Raw genomic sequence first — 23,549 nt, 5'->3', positions numbered from 1 at the left:
ATAGCTAAGTCAACAAAGTTTGGGAGCAAGTAAAAGAGCCTATATGGATGTGTGGCAGTGGAGTCATGCCCATTGTACTGTCGCAACTTACAAGACTCGACCTGGTGATTCAAAAACAATTATTGCTGGAGATTCTCTTAAAAGAATGAGCTGTTACTCATGTTTCATTGGATGTACTGCTCTGTTTTTGTTAGGTTTCCAGGTTGGTTAGTGTGTTCATAGAAGATAGTCAGATGAAATGTTACACTACAGTACAAAATTGCCAGGTTTTTTCCTCCTTAAGAGTGTGAGATGAAAAATAAGCTGAAAATAGATTTTCAGCTATTTCTCTAGTACACAGTTGAAGATAGGGTTGGAAGAGTTAGAAATTGCAGGTTGGGTATGCTGTTGTATGTATTTATAAATTCTAACCCAAATGTACTTAAAATGCAGGTTTGCTCTGTAGTAAGACCTTTTCTTCTGTTCTCCCTGTTTCAAAACACACCTCAAAGACAGGGTGATAGAGTGGGGTGGAAGGGAGAGCAGAAGCAAGCACAGTAGATAAAACTATGGGGAGGAGAGGAAACACTTTAATTGAGGTTTGAGCATGAGGTGTAGTAAAGAATCAGTCAACAAGTTTATTTAATTTCTTTCTGTTTTGAGGCTCTTGCTGAACAAAATAAACTAGTTGCTGGTTGGCAATATTTTCCCCCTTGTTTTATGGGTGTTAAAATGCTGCAGAAGAGTTCATAAAGGTAAAAAAAGATGGTGGTGTAATTGAGTAATTTTGACATAGTTTTTTCTCTTTGGAAGTCTTTTTCTGAGAGAAAAACCAAAATATTTTAAAATTAAATACTATTTTTTACTTTCTTTTTTACTTTGAAAAAACCCAATTGTCTTGTTTTCCAATAAATATAAAATGGGAAAGTAGAGTGCAAGACTTTCAATGCTATGTCTTTTTCATCAAAAAGCTTAATGCTAGAACTTAACATTAAGTCTGTGGTTTTAGAGTGGGCAATTCATGTGTTTTCTTGTGGTGTTACTTAAAAAAATTCAAGTTTATATGTCTTTATGCAGGACCAACTTTTCCACTGAGAACTTGTGGTCAAAAACCTGATTCCGTTATGATCATTGAGAGTGAAGTCTGCTTCTAGTACAGAATCAAATACTAAAAATGGAAGAAAAAAGTTGCTTTGAGAAAGTCTCATTTGACGTTTTGTTTTCCTCGCAGGATCTATTGTAGGGATCCGGTTGCCTGCACCTTCCAAGCCTCCTGAATCACCTGTTTCTCCCACTTCCTCTGTGTCTTCCACTTCTCCTGCTGCAAATTCAGCTGTACAAACTGCAGTACCCAAGTTGTCCCCTCCATCCAACCCAGCCACTCAAGCATCTTCTCTACTTCCTTCAGTAACAAGTTTTGTGTCACAGGCAGGCACTCTGACTCTTAGGATCTCTTCCTCTGCTGTCAGCAGTGTCACAAACCAAACAGCCTCTGAGTCTAAAATAACCTGCAGCTCGGGTGGTCTGTCAGCCACCACTGCTAATCTCATACCTTTACAGTCCGGAAATTTTGCTTTACTTCAGCTCCCAGGACAGAAGACTGTGCCAAACTCTATTCTTCATCATTTTGCATCTCTTCAGATGAAGAAGGACTACAGGAAAATATGCAAGAAAGAGGACTCAGGTGCTGCTCAGCAGAAGGAGAATGGGAAGACTCCAAGCTCAAGTGACACGGAAGTTACAGAGTCTGGTGTCACAGTGCCACATGGGAAACAAGAAGAAAATGAGTTGTCAGTTAACCAGTCAAATGCTATTGAAGTGTCAGCATCTGGCACAGTCACACCTAGTGGTGATAGAAATTCCACTATATTAGAGATAGTGGAGAAGAACTCGAAGGTGCTAGAAAGTTCTTGTGATGACAGCTTTCCTCCTCAGCAAGATGTTTCTGCTTATGTCATATCATCTGACCATTCGTACATCAGTGAGAAGCCAAATGATGAGGAAGAAAAAGGGGCTTCAGAAGAGAAAGAGGATTCTGTCAGTTCTGAAACTGTTGTGGAGGCAGTTTCAGCTAACTCTGTTTGTGGGTCATCAGATGAGTCTTCAGTTGCTCCCCTGGATAATGCACATTCACAGATTCTTGAGAATCGGGAGACTGCACAGTTGAAGAACCATGGGCAGAAACAAACAAATGCTGAATGGGAGGAGAAACCAATAAAAGTTGAGGAGGAAGATGCTCAGACACAGATGGACGAGGACAACACAGCAAGTTCTGGGCAGCTACACAGTCAACAAGATCAAGATATACAGGTGAAGATCAAGGAGGAAGAAAGTGAGACTGAACTGTTTGAGAACAAACAGGAATTCCAGGGTGATGCTGCACAGCCAGATGTGGAAAGGAGGGAGTACAAGGGCTCTGTAGAAGGGGAAAATGTAGGTGAGAAAACAAGAAGTAGGTCTGAAATTGGTTCTGCAAAAGAATGGGATAATGCTTCAGGAGAAGAGCATACAGTTGATAGGGAGGAAGGCAAAAGAAACATAGCTAGGCAGGAAGGCAGTGACAGCAAAGAGCAAGGTGCTTGTGATTCTGTGGAAGAAATGAAAACAGGCCATGATATTCTAACACATGTTAACAGTTCTTGGAGCAAAATATCTAGCATTGTACCCCCTTTAGAAAATAGAAGTGAAGTAGATAACAAAGCTGATACATCAGAGAAAAGTGACTTCCTGACAGCACCAGAACAGAGAGCACACAAAAAAGGTTACATGCCCACTATTGATATAACTTCTGATGATATGGAAGAGGATGAAGACGAAGATGAGGAGGAGGAGGAAGAAGAGGATGAAAAAACTGATGATTCTGCTGATGAGATGCTGGATGGTGCTTCTGACTTCCCAAGTGAAGAGGAAATTGATGTTGAAAAAGTGGTAAGCATTTAGCTATTTATGAAGGGATATTTTTTCTTTTTTTTTTTTAATTGACCAACTAACATGTCATAACCCATGGATTTGAAAGACAGAGTATGATGTTTGTGTTTTGGACTTCAATTTCCTTAGGAAGTGTAAATTGGGCTTCCAAGTGAAAATATCTTCTAATTCTTAGTTGCATTTTTTTAGATAGCAGTGTAGTGGCCTTGTAGAAATTGCCTGTTTTTCAGACAACAGGAGTTATATTGAAAAATTGGTAATAGAACTGTTGCAGGTTGTCTTCCTCCAGTATTTACTCAAATAATTTGCTTACTTGTATTGTGACTTAATGATCCAAAAACCTAGTGGCCAATCTAGTATTTCTGTTACTTTAAGATGTTTTCTTCTATTTAGTTTTTGTAGCCTTAGTTAACATTTATTTCTGGAAGGAGTATTTGAATCCATCCTTGAATTCCTTTTTAAAGTTAATAATGCATTTGAATAGTATGTGAGAGCTGTCATTCCATATTTGATAGAAAGCAAATTGCTCCAGAAGTCACAGAAACAGGTAAAACTTTGTGGTTAGTGTAGTTAAGATACATTTAGATTTTAATGCCCATAAAATCCCCATCAAATATAACCCAAAATTTAAAATAAAGTAATCCAATGTGTAATTCCTTTACTTCTTACATATTACTACAAGACTTATGAAACAGTGCATTGTTACTTAAAATTATGAAGCTGTTGTTTTATGAATCCGTCAAATGGACGTATGAACTAAGATAGCCTTTTCTTGGAATGAAATACAAGTGAGAAGAGAAAGGTTAAACTGGAGAAGAGTTGAAAAACAGACAAATTAAAAATAGGAGAGAATTGTTGTGTCTTCAGGATAGAATTCTTTTAGTCCTTTTGTGTTAATGTAGTCCTCTTGCAGTTGAAAATCAGACTAGAGTTCTTTGGTACAAACAGGTCTAGAGGATTCCTAGAACATCTGGACAATTACTTCTTGGTACAGGTACTACAGGAGCCAGCTAGGAAAGGTGCCCTCCTTGAACTGCTGCTTGGTAACAGGGAGGGGCCTGTGAGTGAAATGGCTGCTGTTGTGGCGACAGCAGACACGAAACAATCGAGTTCAAATCTCTGGTGACAGGAGGAAACGTGCCAGCAAGATTTCAGCCCTGGATATGAGGAGAGCAGAGTTCAGGCTGCTCAAGTAATGAGTTAGGAAGGTCCCTGAGGTTACCCACCTAGCTGACTGGTGGGAGCCAGTTGATTCAATCTTCTTGGATTTCAGTAAAGCTTTTGATAGTTTCTCTCACAGGATCCTTCTGGACAAAATGTCCAGCACTCACCAGGATAAACACATCAAGTGATGGGTGAGCAACTGGATCATGGGTCAGGTGTGAAGGCTGATAGTGAATGGGGTGGCATCAGACTGGTGACTGATCACTAGTGGGGTTCTGCAGGGCTCCCCAGGGAAGTGGTCACAGCACCAGCCTGACAGAGTTCAAGAAAAGCTTGGACAATTCACTCAGGCACGTGGTGTGATTCTTGAACATGGTGCTATGCAGGGCCAAGAGATGGACTTCAGTGATCCTTGTGGGTCTCTTCTAACTCAGGATATTCTGTTATTCCATTATAGCTAAGTGGACAACTCAGGCTTTTGGAGAATCTCTTTAACTTCCAGAAAAATTGACTAATCAGTTCATATTCCATCTCACTGTTCTCAGATAAGATGATAGCATCTCAGCTGATGAAGGTGAAAAAAACTGAATACAGATGTTGTTTTTGGAAGTTCTTTTAAGTGGAAAACTGAATTGTTGCTGCCTTGCCTTCAGTTGGGTGGTGGCAGTTTCATACATCCTGTATCCTTTAATAACTTGAGCAGAGTTATCATCAAGTTTTGAGAACCACTGTTAATTCATTCCTGATACCTGATGGTAGTCTTAGGAATTTGTTGGTAAACCAACAATAGTGTTTAGGTCACAGAGTAGTCTTTATCAAGGTTGATGTTTGAAAACTCTGTTTTCTTTCATCCTGCAAAAGGATGATGAAGCAAATGTATAATATTAGAGATTATAAGAAATGTTTGTTTTGGAAGAAACATATTGCACAGGTTTTGACTAATATGGTTTGGAAAGCCATCTAAGGTATGTCTTCACTGCAAGCTCACACAAATACGATAAGGTAGCTTTGGTTCAAGAGCAGTAAAGCTGAGGAGTGGAGTCTCAGGGGACTGCAAAAACCTGTCTGGAGTTTGAATTTGTTAATCGCTGTTGCCGTCAAGTTGAGTTAGCATGTCAGTGCCTAATGGAGAAATCAGTTTTGGATTTAAACATGTTATTTTTCTCTGGGATGTACTCTTCTCTCATCGTAGTGCTGCACTGGTATTGTTTGTCAGACTGGATTAAGTCAGATCATGTAAACAGGCTAGTAGAGGATGTTTATCTGCTTCATTAAACGAGTGGAAACAAAGAAACAAAGACTACATGCATGTCCACTAATAGTTTTGTTTAGTGGAAATACTTAAGACAGCTCTTCTTATATTAGTCCAGAATGTCGACTGGTTTTGGTTGCTCAGCAAATGGCCATTTAAAACCTTAGAGAACTCCAGTGAGAGTCAGGAAGGTTGCTGCCTACCTGTAGTAGTTATTACTGTTTATTTTTTAGCACATTTTCCCACACTGGTAAATTGTTCTTTGTTTTGCACATCAATGCCCCTCAGATTACTTTCCTACCTTGTGCTGACTTCGTATCCTTGACATAGAGACTATTCTAGTCTCCCCTGCTCAACAGAAAGGTTCCTGAGATGGTATTTTTGCCCTTCTGCATTTCCTACCCTGAGTTGCATCAAGAGAAGCTTAGGATGGTTAATCATTGTGGGTTTGGTGATATGAATAAAACCTTCTGGGAATATCTGTAGAAGCAGACTAATGAGTATCAGAATCTGCTGTCTGAACAAATTCAAGTGCAATGGTTTGGGAGGCAATGCTAAACTCTTGATCTCCAAGGCATGATGATTGCACACGTTGTTCCTGCTGAGGACTGCTTGGCCTGGGCTAAGTCACAGGCTGTGGCTCCTAATTGTTCACGAGTCCTTGTTGGCGTAAGCCAAGACCATGCCAGGGTTGTTCTGGTATTGTAATGCTACAGGTAAGAGTCCCACAGTTCAGCTTGCTACTCTAAAAACATCTTCTTCTGGCAAGATACTGCATTGTAAGTGTTGTTTAAAAGTGTTTTTCAGTCATTCTTTTTCTGAGACAAATAATATTGAAATTATAAGGACGGTTACCAGTTATTATAAAATGGTAAGCTTAATACAAAGTGCAGGTGATACATTTTGCAGACAATATAAATTCTAACAATCTCTTGCATATTGTCAGCTTTTAGTTCAGAGCACGTATGAAATCTTCATAGAAGGCAGCTAGAGAAATTACACATTCACTGGGGTAGTGTGTAATGGCATCCTGTCATTACTGTCATGTAGCCTCCTCCTCAGCACTATTGCTGAGGGTCCTCTACCATCAGGCAATTTGCTCTTTAGATATCAGCAATAGGGGTTTAGACTGCCTGGAAAATACAAAAATCAGAGGAGAGGGCTTAGAAACAGGCATTGAAATGAAGAGAGGGAAAAAATGCGGTAATTTCCGTAACAACTTCAGAACTCTGTTGTAGAGTGATATTGTTCCTCTGGTGTCTTCATCCCATAAGGTATTTTACCCTTACTCAAAGGCATTTAGAATTTATGTAACTACAGGAAGTAGTTTGGAAAGACTGAAAGTAGTATGGATTGAGTGATGCTAGAAAGGTAGGGCTTCCACAAGCATCTTCAAGAATCATGCTGAACTATGGATAAGGTTCAGCCTATGGCAGGTTGGCAGTACTTCTATAGGAATAGCTGTACTTAACGTCAGAACTACTTACTTCTGATGATCTTCAAGACTGCGATATTTTTCCTGTTGCTAGGAATTCAGGGTAGAGAGGAAAGATTTACCAACCAGAAGCATTTTCCCTTTTGTTGCTAGATGTAAGAATGAAAAAATGAATTACTTCTGGGGTTTTTTTTTTCCCATCTTTCATGAAAAAGATGCCACATATTGGGTTTTGAAGGTTTTGAATGCCATTTTTCTAATATAGCATGCAGACTGTTTCAGGCTAGAGCAGCTCTAGCCTGGATAATTGCTATCAACACTTTGATTAGCCCAATATAACTTAACCAGCACTTGGAAAACTTTATGACAAGTGTTTATATGGTAAGCTAATGGTAAGCTAATTTCCTGGGGTCCTTTTCCTCTTTCTCTCTGGATTGTAGCATCTTTTTTGAACTACCCTGCCTGACCATGTTTCCTGCAATGTAATGATGTCCAAATGTTGTTAAGACAGGGTAGTTCTGCCCACTGAACAAAACCAGTATGCATCTTTTGCACATAAGCGTCACAGAAATGATATTGTATAAAGTGGAAAAGCTTAGAGGAAGTATCAGGAGGCTTTCAGCATCAAGGTGGTTTTATGAATGACCATGGGGAGCAGGCAAGAATGTGAAGTGCTCTTTGTATAAAGAAGTAGATAAACATTGCCAGTACCTCTTGTATAGGCAGTATTTTCATAATGGCAGTATCTGTTCAGTAGTTCTGTGATTTAAGTAGTATCTTTGAGTAGTTTTTGTTTAGTCGGGATAATTCAGGGAACTGGGTGAAATAGAGAATGGAAGTGTAATTACATTTTCGTGATTAAGGAGAAGGAGTTCTTCATTCTTCATTGTAATCAGACCAAAGATTATAATGTAAAAAATTTCACTAAAAACTGTAATACAAACCAATTTGTTGAATAGGCACGTTTTCTTGGGAGAGGGGTATCACTTGAACTTACAGATGGCCACAAGATTGATATTTAGCTCTTGTCGTTGCTACAGAACTGCAGTTGTTCCTTATCTCTCTCTTCACAAATTAGCAAGTTTTCTTGGTCCGGCAAGCATGGAGAAGATGTACTCTTCAGAATATAATAAACATGTAAAATGATTGGGCAGCATTTTGGAAAGAGCCAAAATCTCATTCTTCATCATGTAAGCAGTTTACTATGTGATCCAAAGAAGCCTGACTGTATGATATCCTGACTTCTGCTGTGTTAGGTACGAGAGACCATTACTAAGGTGATAACTGTTTCAAATTCTGTAAAAAAAAGTCAATTAGCAAGTCAATTAGCAAGAGTCTATGGTATTAGGTTGTAAAGGCAGTTTAATCTTACTTGAAAACGGTGGCAGGAAAGCTCTGCCCCGTGAAAGCTTTCCTCTCACCCACAATAAGAACATTAAGGACAGAGATGGGTTCTGCCCTTATGAAAACACATTTTACAGAGTTGCTAGTGGGAGGAATTCTTGGAGGTGACAGTTAAAGTAACCCCCTGCTTAGCAGTGTTTATTGGCCAGTGTAGCTGGAGATGTTGATTCCTTGATGGTTCTAAGTGTTATAATGTAATCTCATTTGAGACTGAAGTCAAACTGTTTTGGCCTGAGTGCTATTGCTGAGTAGATACTCATTTTAAAAAACCAAAACAAAACCTGTTCCAGGATGCGTGTGAATACAGAGAGGATGACGAGCAGGTGGACATTGAGACCGTGGAGGAGCTTTCAGAGAAGATTAACATTGCCCGTCTGAAGGCCACAGCTGCTCATATCGAACCCTCCGACCAGAAGTAAGCACTCCTGGAGAGCACTGCACGCAGTTGTGTATCCTACTGCTGGGCTGGCGTCGAGTGATCCCGTTAAACAGCAGGTGTAATGCAATGACAAGATAAAGCAAGGCTTCTGTCATGCCTTCCTCAGCACTGGTGCTTCCCAGTGTCTGTAAGGATGGTGCTGGCAGCACTAAGAGTAGTTTCAAGGTGTCTTAGCCTTTTTCTTTTTCCCCTCTAATTAATTTGTTTATGGGGATGCATCTTGTAATGTAAAATTAATGAGTGAATAGCCTCCCTTCCTGCAAACTGAAAATTAGTAGGGTTGTCTTTGTTTTAAATGTGATTTTGCAATCTTTGTTTATTCTTGCTGGTGCACTTCTGAGTAGGAACAGTCATTATGTTAATTCCTGACACTGTAAATAAAAGATTTCTTTGGGACCACTGCCCCAGCAAAGAAAGTATTTTCTTATTGTCATATAGTCTGCCATGGTTGAATAGCTTGGCTTAAGTTTTTTGGTTGGTTTATTTTTGTTACTGTTGCTGCCCTTGCATTTATAATGACAAAGGCAAAATAAAAATATGGCTTACTTGAGGAATATAATGATAGTCGTGGCTGTTTCTCAGTTGCATCAAACAAAAGAATGGGGAACGTTGCATCTATCATTTTTGTTTGAAGATTTTTTTTTTTTAGAAACTTTGAAAAAACTGTTTGGTGCTACTATATGTCTACCAGACAGTTACCTCTTTTTTCCTCCTCTTTAAGGATAACAGCACAACTTTTATCCTTAGGTGGTGACTTTGCTTTAAATTTTTAAGGTCTTTCAGTGAGAGAGAAAAACAGATGTCATGTTTCGTAAAAAACAGTTTTCAAATGTGTGTTCTCTTTGTTTTGTTGCAGCTCCTGAATTATGAGAAAGCTGCTGTTGTTATATATTAGGATAGTAATAAATGTGAGGATTTTGATTGGTGGTTCTTGGTGGGGGAGGGATTGCTCTGCCATCTATATTAAATCCGTGTTTATTATAAACAGAACCAAAACATAATTTAAAAAGATACTTTATGCAGCTAACAGTCACAAGCTAAATTTATTATTTTTGACATATAGTAAAATAGTTTGTCTTTTGCACTCTGAGATAATTTCACAGCTTTCAGAACAGCTCAGTTATTTCCAGGATAATGGCATTGGAGATAAGAGTTCACTTTCTTGAGAAAACTCAACAGTATCCTGCTTTTATGCAGTTACACAAGAAAAGCTAATTTCAAGGCATAAAAATGAGCAATTCTAGACTGTTGGAATGTAGTTAATGAGGATAGAGTATATGAGATGAGTAGCATTGGGAAAAACTTTTTACCTTTCTTCCAGATACCATCCTCGTAATTCTTCGGATGAAACATTATCAGAAAAACATTCAAAGGTATATGTTTGCTCTCCTCTTTCCTTTTAGTATCACACCTCCATTTTAAAGATAAACTTTCATCTCACATGCAGCTCTTAATGTGATTTATCTGCCTTGCAGATACTTGTGATTAAATGCAAGAAGCCAAACGTACTGGGGGGGGATGTGCTCAGTCCAAATCTCCTTTAAGGCCAAAGGGCTGGTGCTGGCATCAGTGGGTTTCAGATTCAGCTTTAGCCTCGGGAGGAAGATCTGCCTTTTATTTATGACTGCATTTGCTTAGGTTTTGTGTTCTTAGCATGAATAATTTTTACAGCACACTTAAAATAATAAATGAGCAATATTTTCATGTGTTGAAGACAGTATGTAGAATTATGTAGGCACAGCACTGGATGAAGGATTTCTAAAAACAGAAGTTTGAATATGTGTTTAGGCAAGTTAAAGATATCACAGAATCCTTTCAAACCAAAACTCACTGCAGTCATTCAGAATCTTGTGCTGTATTTTTGGGTGGCTCTGAAGCCAGTTTCTCTGTCCATAACTGTCTGTGATATACTTGACGTCAGCTCTAGGGCTTCCTGCTGTGGTGGGGTGGGGCTTTGAGTGCAGTGGGAACCTGGTGTATGTCTTAGCTATTAGAGCTGGATGGGATGTATGCCTTTGCCTGAGACCCCTGGATGGGGTCCAGGATGCTCTGTCTGCTTCACCTTTTCCATGTGTCCTCCTCTCTGCCCTTGAATTTACTTTGTAAAGCCCTCCCTTGGCAACCATGGCCAACACAGGAGCAGTTGCAGCTGTGCTGTGCTCAAGTCTGACTGTGAGAGCAAAACGGCTCTCAAGAACCAGATTCCAGGAGACAAGTCTTCAGATTCCTCCTAGTCCAGCAGGCTCAAAAAAAGTATCGCTAAATCTGACGAGTCTTTCCGCTGATGCTCTGGGGTTTGAAGCAGACCTAAAATTATCTAAAAAACTGTATTCATTACTTCCCCGTTAAATAAATAGCATAGCTGTACAAAACCTGGAAGAGTAATGATGATATAACAAACTTTTAAATCTGTGGAGATCAGTCATTTTGCTTATTGTCTGGCAATCTTTTTAGAAACTTAAGCAAATTCAAATCTTGGCCGCATTCGGTTTGTTGGTGGATGTCTGGGGTGATAAATATCAATGCCATCTTTCACATTCTGACTTACAATGTCTCTTTGTCACCAACCCATAATGAACCTATGAAAGAAAACTAGTTTAACTCCAGGGAAATATTCAGGTCTCCTGTATTTGATGTAATTATTTCATTCATTAGTAGACTTTCTTGACAAGCAAACAAAAAATACTTGGCTCAAACATACATGATTTTGTTGTAATGCTGTGATTCTATCTAAGTAGCCTTGTGTTGCAAAAAATAAAAGCTCATGAACTGGAGGGACTCGTGCTCTTTTCCGTCAGGGTTGATGTGATTATGTTGGTCACTTCTTTGGTCAGCATTTCATTTCTTACTGTGTGTCCTTCTAATTCTGAACTTTCAGGAAAACATAGTAGCAGGATAGCCTGACGTGGAATCTTCAGGTGTCTGTAGAAAGGCTGTAAATCTCACATGCATTTGAACATTGTCTGCCATTACATTGCCTTTTTTGCTTAAACTGGTCATTCTGGTTGCTCCTCCTGCAGAAGCATCAGACCTGGAAAAGAAAGCTGAAGTCCCACGCTGAAGCCTTTGCTCATTATCGTCAGACGCACACGGCAAATGAACGTCGGCGACGTAATGAAATTAGAGGTCTCTTTGACAAGTTGAAGAAAGTTTTGGGGCTGCTGAACCTTCCCAAGGTCTCCAAATGCTACATTCTCAAGCAGGTAGGTATTCTGGAGCTTAAGTGAGGAGGAGAATCATTTAATCTGGACAGAGTAATTATGCTAGTATGAACTCTTCAGGTGAGTCCCAACATAGAGGGAACTTCTGTCATGTCTGCTGGACTCTCTAGAGCAAAACAATACCCGGAAGAATCTGTATTCTGAAAAGCTTAGTCTTGATGACATGAACGTATATTTTTGGATTGGCCCTCCCCTTGTATTCTTCGTGAATTGTGGAACGTTATGTCTTAATTCTTTAGTGGTTTACTGTGTACATAAGGAAATTTTTTAATCCATTAAATCCATTACTTTTTTCATGCTTGAGAAGATAGCATTCCATTAGGCATTATACAGACATTAAAAGCTTAATTGTAAAGATGTAAATGACAGGAAATGAACATGAGTGGTAGGTATGTAATTATGCTTCTCAACTGTACCTAGAAACTGGAAGATAAAAGTTTGGGGTTTTTCTTAAAAATTGCTGACCTTTGGAGGAAGGGCAAACAAGATGTTTATCAGTCTTCAACTAGCATTTAGGGAAAGCTAGCATTCATGGTACTTCACATGCTTTCTCTCAATCCTATTTTCTCAGGATTACAAAAATTTGAAAATAAATTTTGTAAAGGTTTCTGTGAAGGAAAATTATTTTGTGTCTCATTGGTTTATAAATCAGTTCCCTGATACTATTTTAGGCCTTTGAGGAAATCCAAGGACTGACAGATCAGGCAGATAAGTTTATTGGACAGAAGACGTTACTGACACGCAAACGAGATGGTCTGATCCGAAAAGTATCCACGCTTTCAGGTGAGACTGGTTTTGGATGCAAATTAGCTGTAATAATGAAAGAAGAGGCTTTTAGGAGTGAGAATATATGGAGTACTTGGTGGATCCAGGTGTGTCATTAGTTCACAGAAAATTCAGATGTGTGATGCCAAACGAAGTTGTGCTCTGAATCAGTGCTGATAGAAATGGCTTTTGTTTTCCTGCATGCCTAAACGAAGTGTGGAACGCTCTCTGTGCTGGGAGCCACAGGCTTGGGTTTTTTTGGAAGGGTGGGGTGATGCTGATGGTCACTTCACTCTGTCACTGGTCACTTCCTGAAATGCCTTTTCTGCTCAGCCCTTCAGAGTCACATGCAGCTGTCTCGGATCAGTACCAAAACCTCCAGTTCCTTGCAGAGCTTTGCAAAAGACTCCTTGTCCTGCTTTCCCAAGAACCAGTGCTCCTATGGGCTAGGTGTCAGCTCTGTACACAGAACAAAACTGCAGTAGATTCTAAGCTGCTGCTCATCTAGACATTACATCTTGTACTTACTCTGTCTTTCTGTCTCATTTGGAAGGGTAGGAAAGCTGTAACACATTTTCAACCAGTGTCAAAATGTGTGAACAAACAAAATATTCTTCTAATCTCACAGTCTGGGACTATAAACAGTGGAATACCTGTAAAGTAGAAATGAAAGATACTTAAACCTTTTGTATTTACATCAATCCATTCATGTATTTGATTTATAAAAAGTAAAAGGTATTGTAGTGAAGTCTAGTAATCTAGAAATGTATGAGAGGCCTATTGAGCAGAAAATGAAAGCAAATAACTTCACAAAGTAGTTATCTGATCTTTTGCATTCCTAGTGAGACCTCAGATTTGATGAGGAAAAAGTCCTCTCTCAGGACAGTTAGTTAAATATAGACTTAATTAAAGACATACCATGATGTTAGAACATAAACACTAAGCAGAAAACAAGCTAGTATAGTCACTTGAACTTGGATCATATAAAACTGCGTGTATATGCAGAAAACAAATAATTTATGAAATCTGTTTGTCCAAGGTTAGCATTTTCATGGCAATGGTAAACTGTATGTGAGTTTACATTCAAATGTCATTTGAGTAACAGGGTTCATTAGTCCAAGAAATTTCATTCCAGGTAAAGGTAACATTTTATCCAGTAGTCATATATTTATCATTAGGAGATGTGGGAGGATTTTTTATAGCTATGGGTGTTTTTTACTAGTACTTGTTCAGCAAGAGCCTGTACTTGTCCAGGCTGATTTCTGCTTATCAAAGTAGCGGAAAAAATCTAAAATGTGTGGATGTTTCTGAAGGGAAAAAAAACCATTGGAATAAATAGGAAATTGCTTCACTCTGATATTAAGTATACTATTTACTTGGTGAGGATGATGGTTATCTGCTTTATAGGAGTTGAATAATGTCAGTGTAACACATTATTAGTTCTACCTTCAGCATTTTAGTTTTGGAAAGAGAATTTGAAAGTAGGGTGACTCTGATAATTTTTCTGTAGGAAAGACAGAAGAGGTTGTCCTGAAGAAGCTGGAATATATTTATGCTAAACAAAAAGCAACAGAAGCACAAAAAAAGAAGAAAGAACCTGAGCCACAGAAATCAGCTGCACCCTCCACTGCTAGCACCCAGCAAGAAGGATCCTCTGCTGCCCCCAGAGAGCCAACCCCGATACCAATGACCAGTAGAAGGGGCAAGCCATTGATACTTGCCAGGAGAGGAGTCCGGGCCACAGGTGGGCTACAAGTGGTGCATGTCCTGCATCAAGGGGAGACAGCCACTGAAGCTGCACCCTGTGGGAAGGCAAAATGCCAGCTGGCTTGTGCAGGCAGCCTCACTCCTGAAACAGAATTGTGCATAGGACCAGGAAATGTCCATATGATAGGTGTGGAAACCACTTGCTTTCAGTAAGGATGAGACCACTACGACTGAGGTCTTCAGGTGAACGTGACTTCAGAGTTTCAGAATGATGGGAAGTAAATTCTTAATAAGTTGTCTTTTAATCTTAGGGAGTTTCACTGCAATCCAGCAGTAATTTCTAAGAGTTGAATGTGGTTCTTTTTCTGCTGACTCAAAACCTGGAGTTCAACCCCCAAAATGCTGGGGTTGCTAGAACAGAATCTTTAAAACCTCCCTCCTCCCTCTCTCAACATGGTGGAAGTTTGCTCTTAAATTAAATGGCAGAGTTGTCAGACACTGGAGAGTTTTTTTTGGTAGCTGAGAATTTGTAGAGAAGTGTTCAACATTTGTGGAGACCTTCATGTCATAAATGTACAAAGGAACAAAAGAATGACTCTTTCCAGAGCTGTACCTAATGCTGGCTCACAGGGTGCTGTGCCAGAATAAATGAGTGTTTTGCATACTTCTTTTCTTTTAGATGACTCCTCAGCCTCTGTCACGCTCACGGCTGCAAGCGTAGTGATGACTCCACAGGGGCAGGTGCTTACGCTGAAGAGCCCCCTGGTCCCAGGGCAGGTGGCAGCTGTTCCTTCCACGCTGCTGCAGGCTGAATTAAAGCCTCGAGGGGTTGGTACTACCATGACAACACAGCCAGGTAGGATCACGTGGGATTATGGTAATCAGTATAATGCTGTTCATAGATCTACAGAGCAGTTTATGAAATTACTACATTTTGCTTTAATATTTCGGATTTTTTTGCAACTTGGCTGAGGTAGGACCTGACTCTGATAAGAGAGATTAGATGTCATTAACTTGAACTGTCAGTTTATCAACAGGTTAGTAAAATGTGTTAAAATTTTGTTATTCAGAAATTAGGGAAACATAGAGAAGAATTCCTAATCACACAACCACTCTGCACTTCTGTTTTTACTACTTTAAGATGTTACTGAAGTCTTGCCTTGAAGTGCACTGCTCCTGTTTTCCAGGAGTATCTGAAAGTACTGTATCTGAGTATCTGAAAGGCTTTTGTTTCCACTACCCCCTGTTTTGCTTTTCTTGGGTAAGGTGTTACTTCTGTGATGATTCAACTGCCAGGATCAACAGTTCCTGTCCAAGTAAAAGGAATCCTTACTAACTCTACCATTCCTATTACATTGTCATCTGTTGCTGGAAATCCAGCGCCCTCAACAGTGGTATCAGCTACAGCGCCCCATTCAGGTAAGCTCTTTATTTTTCATGGATCTTTGTGCTTGCATGTAGGGAACATTATCCTTGCAAAGCTGAAGGTAAATTGTTTTCTCACTAGGGAGTAATCATAGGTGTTATTGTGTGGGTAGTCAAAGATAATCACGATTAAATGTTTTGAACAGTTTAGGGGGGCATCTAGGAGATTATGGATTAGAGCTTTTTAACTTTCCTTCATCTCACTGAGCCTGCTTCCCCTCAGGAAAGTCAGGATAAGTAGATACAGGGATGTGTCTGTGGTGTAATGCATCCTCCTAGGGAAACTTCAGTTCAGAGTGATGGTGGGGCTGCTGAAAATCTTTGCCTGTAACATCCAGACTCTGACTTTGGCACAGCCCCTTCCCATACCCTGCCAGCTCTGCTGCCTATGGGAGGGCTATTTTTCAGGACCTTATGCTGTACATTGGATCTTGGTGTGGGGTGGATCCTGGCAACAGGGTTCTGCTTGCCATCTGTTGTGCTGAAAGCAAGCCACTCACTTTCTGCTTCCTTGTAGTTGTTTGGTCATAATGAAAAAGGAAAGTTCACTTCAGATGTAGGGCAAGGAAAAATCGGAGTGCTATTAACAGGGCATGGCTTGGAGGCAGAAAATAGGTAATCATTTAGTCCCTGGAATGTCTCTGTAGTGCACAAAACCAGTACTGCAAGATGTGATCATAAAAACAAAGCATAAAAAAACAGAGGGAAAATTCTCATTTTGTTTGCCTTGTGCATCACCATCTGAACTGTAGGCATTGCAGTTGGTTGCACTGGAGCTTGCTCTTGTTCTACAAGTTGAAAATTATGCTATTGGTGTGTTAAAGCTTCAGTTGACCAGAGTTGTGTAAGCAGTCTAAATTGCAATTTACTTGAGGAAGACCTGAAAGTGAGCTAATTATACTTACTTAGGAATTACCTCACAGTTAACACATACCCTAATGGATACTGCTTTGTGTGGTTTTGCAGAAAGTGAAGATTCATTCATGATGCCAAAGATTGTTAATGTAACATCACTGGCTGCTGAAGCAGGCATGAATCTAAACCTGAACCGAAACAAAAATTGTAATGCAACAGCAGCTGCAGGTACTCCAGCTTCTGAACAATCCTTGGCTGCAGCACCCCTTGAAACTACAAATAGTGACAACGTCCTTTCAGAAGAAAAAGCCAAACCATGTCTGGGAGACAGTGGTGGAGATGGAAGAAATACCACAGGTCCAAAGAAAGTTTTCTTTGAAAATAAAGATGCCCTTCCACAGCTCTGGAACGTATCATGTACAAAGGAACCTCCTTCAGCAAAGGAGTCCTTCAGCAAAAAGCTCTGCATTGGTGAGTTTGCAGGAAGCCAAACCAGGAGGAAAGATGGTGATTCTGGAGGGGAAAGATTAAAATCCAAAGAATTGTCATTCCGCAAGCTGCAGATCAAAGATTCCAGGATAGAAATGGAATTGAGGAAAGTAGCATCGGCAATGGAGGAAGCAGACCTGGATACAAGTGAGATACTGAGCAGCATTGAGGAGAGTGATGACACCGATGAAACCCTCACTTCGCTGCTCAATGAAATTACCTTCCTCAACCAGCAGCTGAACGATGATGCCTCAGCCATGTCTGAGCTGCCTGGTGCCCTCAGCTCAGATTTCTCTCATAAAGATGCAGAAGCTCGTCGGGGAACAGCCAATGATCTCTTGGCTGCAGATGGGTCTTCCTTCCAGTTTGGCCATTTGGGAGGCAGTTTTAAGGAGCTTTCTGAAGTTCCAGGAGGTGGTGGCTCTTTAAGCCCCCTCCTGCTGCACCTGGAAGATGATGACCTTAATGATGGGGACAAGAACTCTGGGGAGCCTTCATCTGAGGCAGATGTTTTAAAGATAGTGATAGGTACTGAAATGAAGAATCCACTTTCCAATCTGTCTGTAACCAGTGGTGGGAATGGTAAAACAGTAACAACCTTGTCAGATGCCACTAATGTGACTCCACCAGTTTTGCAGATGAAGACTAATCCAGAAGCCAGTAATGCTGACAAGTCATGGAGGCCCATGCCAAAGCTAGCACCACTTGGTTTAAAAGTGGCAAGTGTGCCAGTGGACTCAGAAGGGCAGAGTAATAAAGTGATGCCCTTACTGGCACCTGTAGTTGCAAAACTGGCATCTAGTGGGGTAAAAAATTCATTACCTGCAACTCTTCAAGAAGGACAGGATAACAAAGCAATGCCCACATTAGCCCCTCTGGTTGTGAAGTTGAATACTACTGGGACCTTGCCTTCAAGTTCAGCAGGCAAATAAGTGCAGATGTTTTTTATCGGACTGGAGCAGAGATCTAGAGCAGTGTGGCCAGTGTCATTGTTCAGCAGCCTCCATTGTCTGCAACACTTGTTTTCTGTATAGCATCAGTACTGTGTTCATCTGAGGGGCAGGCCCCAAATTGTCAAGTAAGTGTTAGGAAACGTTAAGCATGTTGATGTACTTTTACCTCACTGTTGTATTCTGGGTGTTCTCCTTTCCCTTCTCAAGACAACAGAGATGATCTGTAACCATTGCTGGGCACATGGTACCCTTCCAAAATTGGGTTCTTCACAGAAATAGTTTATCAAGGGACTGAGAAACTGAGGCTGTTGAAAGAGATTTTTTTTCTCTCCCCAATAGGGAGGCAGCTGTCTTGTTGGGGAAAAAAATATTATCTGTTTTTGTACCAGGCAAATTATCTATGCAGAAATGGCATTGTTCATATTTGCTTGTTTTAATATTTGCAGAATATGATAAGTATGCAGAAATCAGGTTATAGTTACTCCCAAAGTTGATACCTAGAGCAGCAGAAGAGAAATCTGAGACTGCAGAGGGCTGAAGTGAAAAGGTTTTTTCTTTGGTGCTAGATAGTTCTCTAGCAGAGACTTTTTAGGAACTTATGCACAGAAAATTGTAATAAACACTTATAACTCTCATTGCTGGGGAAGAAAAACACATTTCCTAATGTAATTTGAAGGAGGACAGTATTAATAATACTGAAATTAGAAAATTAGTATTAATAATACTGTTCTCACTCCCACCTCCTGCCCTCACACAAATACTTCCCCCTCTGATGCTTAGGACATCCGTAAGGAAAAATTGCAGATAGTTGAAAGAAAATGTGCACCCTATTGCTCTGTCTTTAAATATATTGCTGAAGTAGCTCGAGTGTTTTCCCAGGTCCTATTTTCTTTCCTTCTGTCATTCTTCAAGATGTTTGTGGTGGCTGGGAATGTTAATATCAAGTGTTGCTTTGTGAAAACACAGAATGCTTTCAGGAGTCTTGTAGCCTGGCATTAGTGAGCGAGGTGTACATGTGAATGTAAATATGAAAATACGTGTATAGCTTTCCAAACCTTTCATTTCTTTATAAATTCAGGAAAGGTACTCAGAGGTTTCTCACTGCATTTGCACAAGCTGTGTATAGCAAAAAAGTCAACAAAAATGCTCATTACCAGGGAAATAGGGCAGTATTGAATCACAAGATGTATTTTTTATTCTTCTCTGCCACTGCTTACTCAATAACCTGTAGATGCTCTTCACTCTTCAGCTGTTGAACTGTGAGGGGCCTGCAGACTGTAAAGATATTTATATTTTTGTACACAATTTCTGTTTTCATAGTTTTCTTGACAAATGAAGTTTTCAGCCTCAGAGAGATGATTTGTTAATGAGTATACACAATCTTTTCCTATCAAGTTTGTAAATATAAGTTACGGTGCGCTTGGGGAGCTTCTTAACTACTCCAAAACGGTAAAAAATGTTGCCATGAAAATTGAAGATCATACAGAATTTCGATGGTGCATTTTGTTTTATGTTTAGGAATGTAATTTCATGTCTTAACTGTTCCAGCAACAGCAGCTGGGATTATCCCCTGCCCTCCAAATTGCCCATCTTCGGTGATGCAGTAATCCAGGAATTTCATGCTTCCAGCACTGAGGTTGTGCAGGTGTTGCGAGTGATGTTCTTCCACAGTGAGGGAGCAGTGTTTGTACAACCATAGCCCTGTTCAGTACCCTGCATCTTCTGGATCCATGTCTAGGTTAGATCCATCAGGGAATAAACATACCTTGTGTGTTTCCTCAGTATTTTTATTATTTATATTATGCCACGGAGGAGAGAAGCCCTTCAAGCTCAGTGTGTGTAAAGTTACTCCAGAGACTACGTTAAAAAAGATTTTTCACCTGGCCATTCTAAACAGTGTGTTTTAAAGTAGTTACATACAACTCTCTATTGCCTTTTGCATATTTACTATTCTAATATTTCATACAAGTCTAGTATTAGTGATTTGGAAAAGAGAGTTTAGGTCATTAGAAGAGTCCTGCAGAGTCTTAGAGTTGTCACTTAATGCCTTAGGAAAGGGGATTTACAATCCTAGTAAGTACTTAGACAAATGTTGCTTATTATTAAGGATTTTAACCTTTTTTTAGACTAGTAGAAACAAACGTTGCTTATTATTAAGGATTTTAACCTTATTTTAAACTAGTAGAAACAAATGTTGCTCCTTCTTAAGGATTTAAACCTTATTTTAAATTAGTAGAAACAAATGCTGCTTCTTCTTAAGGATTTAAACCTTATTTTAAACTAGTAGAAAAAATGTTGCTTCTTCTAAAGGATTTAAACCTTATTTTAAATTAGTAGAAACAAATGCTGCTTCTTCTTAAGGATTTAAACCTTATTTTAAACTAGTAGAAAAAAATGCTGCTTCTTCTTAAGGATTTAAACCTTATTTTAAACTAGTAGAAACAAATGCTGCTTCTTCTTAAGGATTTAAACCTTATTTTAAACTAGTAGAAACAATTGTTGCTTATTATTAAGGATTTAAACCTTATTTTAAACTAGTAGAAATCTGGAGTAACTAAATTACTTTACTAGCAATACTAGACTCAAATTTATTTACCTGGGAATCTGGTTCTGAGTATTTCCAATAGGCTGAAATTGCTTATTGTTTTAACTTGTAGTCGTTTGTTTTTTCAATAGATTTCATTCCTCCTGTGTGAGAAACAGCAGCAAGACTTGTGCTGTGATTACTTTTAAATTCCTAATCACTAACCCTTGTTTCTGCACCTCACTTTTTTATGTTTCCCAACAGCCAGTTTTAATTAGCACATGGAATTGTGTGTTCTCTGTGGGACAGAGAGGCTATAACATGATAACTGATCACACATGATCTAAAAGAAATAATGTACTTTTGAGGATGTTCTGTTTATTATCTGGGAGTATAAAATTTCTGTGTGTGAATTACTGTTTGACACTGGGCAGTAAAAAAAATTTACTGCAGTAAAAATGTAGTGATGTCAAGATGACAGCAAAACCTTTTGGTCCCTAAATGTTACTGGTAAATTAACTAAGAACAGCCCCCCAGTCTGTCTGTAAAAGGTGGCATTTGGTGTGGTTCCGAGAAAGATCTTTGATGGGTTCTACCAGCCAACAAAGCATGTTTGAAATGCTCTTGGGTTTTGCTCGTGTCACTGTCTTGTGTCTGCAGCACATTATTTTGCTATGAATTTAAATGTTGACTCTTTGCTCTTCCCTTAAGCTCCCAACCATTTTAAAAATTACATATGCTGTCATTTGAGGCAATAATCATAGAATATAACACTTCATGAGAAGATTCTGGAAACAGGAGAAACAAGGAAACCCCTGCAAGGCGCACGCTCTTGCTTGACCAAGAGACCTGGAGATTTTCTTTGTTTTTTTACACATCTGTAAATAGACTGGAATGTTTTTAAGAATATAATGAAATGTCAGATTTAGCTTTTTTCCTTTTATATATTAAAATATATCTTTCCCTCTTTTTTGCTTTTGGAAAATTGATATTTTTGTAGAAATCTAACAGTACAAGACTCTTAACTGTATGTGAGAGACAAAGTGTAAAACTAAAATAAACCAATCAAGGTCAACTAGAAACTGGCTCTGAAAGTTTGTTACAGGGAGAGAGAGGAAGCAGAAATGATGTGGTGGTGGGCTGTTGGTGACACGTGGCATTGGACCTGAGCAAGTGGTACATGAATGCTCTGAGGCCCAAGTTCTGGCAGCGCAAACATTGGGTTTTGGTTCAAGTGACCAGACAACTCAGAGATTTCTCCCTTTAGTCTTAGCAGTATGCAGGAAATGTCATCCCTTATAAGAGGGAATTTTCACTTGCTGAGTGCAGAAAAGGCACCAAAGGGACTTTCTTTTCTACAAGATGTACCCTGAGTAGGAAGCCGAGGGGGTTAACACTTGGTTGTGGCACAAAAAGAAAAAAAATGAGAGCTGAGAGATTAGGCCCACAGAAAAGCACTCTTGAGATTCCTTACCTCAATCCCAAGCCTGGGTTTATCCTTTTTATCTGTTTCCTTTAGAGAAGTTGAACACAAAGGCTGTCCTAATGGGAACAGCTTTGCAGATCTGCCTTTAAGTGAAGTGTCAGAGGAGGGAAGCTTTTTAAAAAGAAATAGATAAAATGCTCATAAGAAGTAGCTGTCTATGGCTTCCACGTGCACTAATTGGAAGATAACACTTGCAAGTGTGTGGGGGTTCTTTGGTGATTGGTTGGTTGGGGGGGTTTTGGTGGGGTTTTTTTTGTTGTTGGTTGGTTGGTTTTGTTTAGTTTTTTTCCCCTTTTTTTTGGTGGTATTGTTTTTCTTCATTACGTAGTACATTTCTACAAATGAGAAGTTAGTCTTACAGACCTGACAAAAGAAAATACAATTAAGAGAACAACTACACATGACGGTAAGCAATTGACTGGCGAAGACATGTCATGGAATTTATTTTTATTTAAAGAGAAACATCAGACCTTAGAGGAATGAATTAAGAAAAATGGTTGACACAGTCAACATATTTTCTGAAATTTCTCATTAAACCCTTCAGCCAGGCCTCATCCTATTACTCCTTATTTTAAGGACTAAAGTTAAAGCTTTTTTTTTTTTTTTTTTTAAAGGGCTAAAGTTCCAAGCTTTTTCTTCAAATAGGAAGAAATATAAGCAGGAAGTATATCCAGTCAGCCTTGCAATGGAAAGAACTTTCTAATAGAGGCCAACAGTCTGCTGGGGATCTGTTTTCCAGCATATTCATTGTGTTCTTGAAGATGCAGATGGTGGTACAAATAAACTCTGTTGACAATACAGAGTTACAAGGAGCCTGTGCAGTAACTGATGCTACAGCCACATTTGAGCCTGTAAATGCAATCCAAAAATGTGCAGGACCAGTTTGTCCATGGAATCTAAAGTTAATGGAATCTAAATAACTGTCATTTGGGGTCACGGTAGTGGAGGAATTGTAATGTCATTTGTTGTCACTTGAGCTCAGTGCCTCATCTATTTGCCCTTTTAACTGCTGCTACACAGACCAAGAAGGCATCATTTCACCACAGAGTACCTTGGCTGTTCCTGTTCATTTGGAGTTTGTGTTGCCTCAGCTTGCACTTTAGTTGTCCATCTTGTGTCTCCTGGGAGTTGGAGGCATCTGACCAGGTGAGAGCTCTTCTGGAGGTGTCCCTGTCTTCATTCTGTTAATAGAGTTCTACTCCTAGAAGATTCTACCTCTAGAAGTCTCCACTTGTCTGGGTCTTTTCTGATAAGAGGAAAGCCTCAGTATATCCTCCTGACCAGCTGCCTGGGCCTTGCAGGCTGCCAGCACGAACCTCCCGTGCAGTGTTTGAGGCAGCTGGAGAGCCCTTTGCCCCAGGCTTCCAGCCACACCACCTCCCGCATGCTCATCAGCGCGAGCACATCCCGGTGCCGGGGAGGCCTTTGGGACCTATGCCTGTGTCTGTCTAATCCAATTATGCATCCAGCCCAGCAGCCTGCGGTGTCTCACCTTGCTGGTGTGTTCGGGAATGTCCCCGCTG

The 23,549-nt window shown here is 39.7% G+C and overlaps 1 protein-coding gene across 9 annotated transcripts in view; it reads left to right on the top strand.

Annotated features, from left to right (window-relative positions):
- MGA (MAX dimerization protein MGA) overlaps positions 1 to 22,704 on the top strand; it is a 59,017-nt gene extending 36,313 nt beyond the window's left edge. For 5 of the 9 annotated variants that reach the window (XM_053944699.1, XM_053944700.1, XM_053944702.1 and 2 more), the window contains 9 exons: positions 1,211 to 2,907; positions 8,453 to 8,577; positions 9,923 to 9,974; positions 11,622 to 11,804; positions 12,494 to 12,605; positions 14,098 to 14,331; positions 14,974 to 15,150; positions 15,561 to 15,713; positions 16,686 to 21,616. In XM_053944699.1, the coding sequence (XP_053800674.1) occupies positions 1,211 to 2,907; positions 8,453 to 8,577; positions 9,923 to 9,974; positions 11,622 to 11,804; positions 12,494 to 12,605; positions 14,098 to 14,331; positions 14,974 to 15,150; positions 15,561 to 15,713; positions 16,686 to 17,995 (4,043 nt within the window). In that variant the 3' untranslated portion in view covers positions 17,996 to 21,616. Of the gene's footprint in view, positions 1 to 1,210; positions 2,908 to 4,616; positions 4,662 to 8,452; positions 8,578 to 9,922; positions 9,975 to 11,621; positions 11,805 to 12,493; positions 12,606 to 14,097; positions 14,332 to 14,973; positions 15,151 to 15,560; positions 15,714 to 16,685; positions 21,617 to 22,640 lie in introns of those variants that run through there. The other 4 variants (XR_008431323.1, XR_008431322.1, XM_053944701.1 and 1 more) reach the window with 4 other exon arrangements.
- The last annotated feature ends 845 nt before the right edge of the window (positions 22,705 to 23,549 follow it).

This window comes from Vidua chalybeata, chromosome 6 (genome assembly GCF_026979565.1).
Source record: "Vidua chalybeata isolate OUT-0048 chromosome 6, bVidCha1 merged haplotype, whole genome shotgun sequence".
NCBI lineage: Eukaryota > Metazoa > Chordata > Aves > Passeriformes > Viduidae > Vidua > Vidua chalybeata.
Note: the sequence above shows the minus strand (reverse complement) of the source record. Positions and strands in the feature narration are given on the sequence as shown.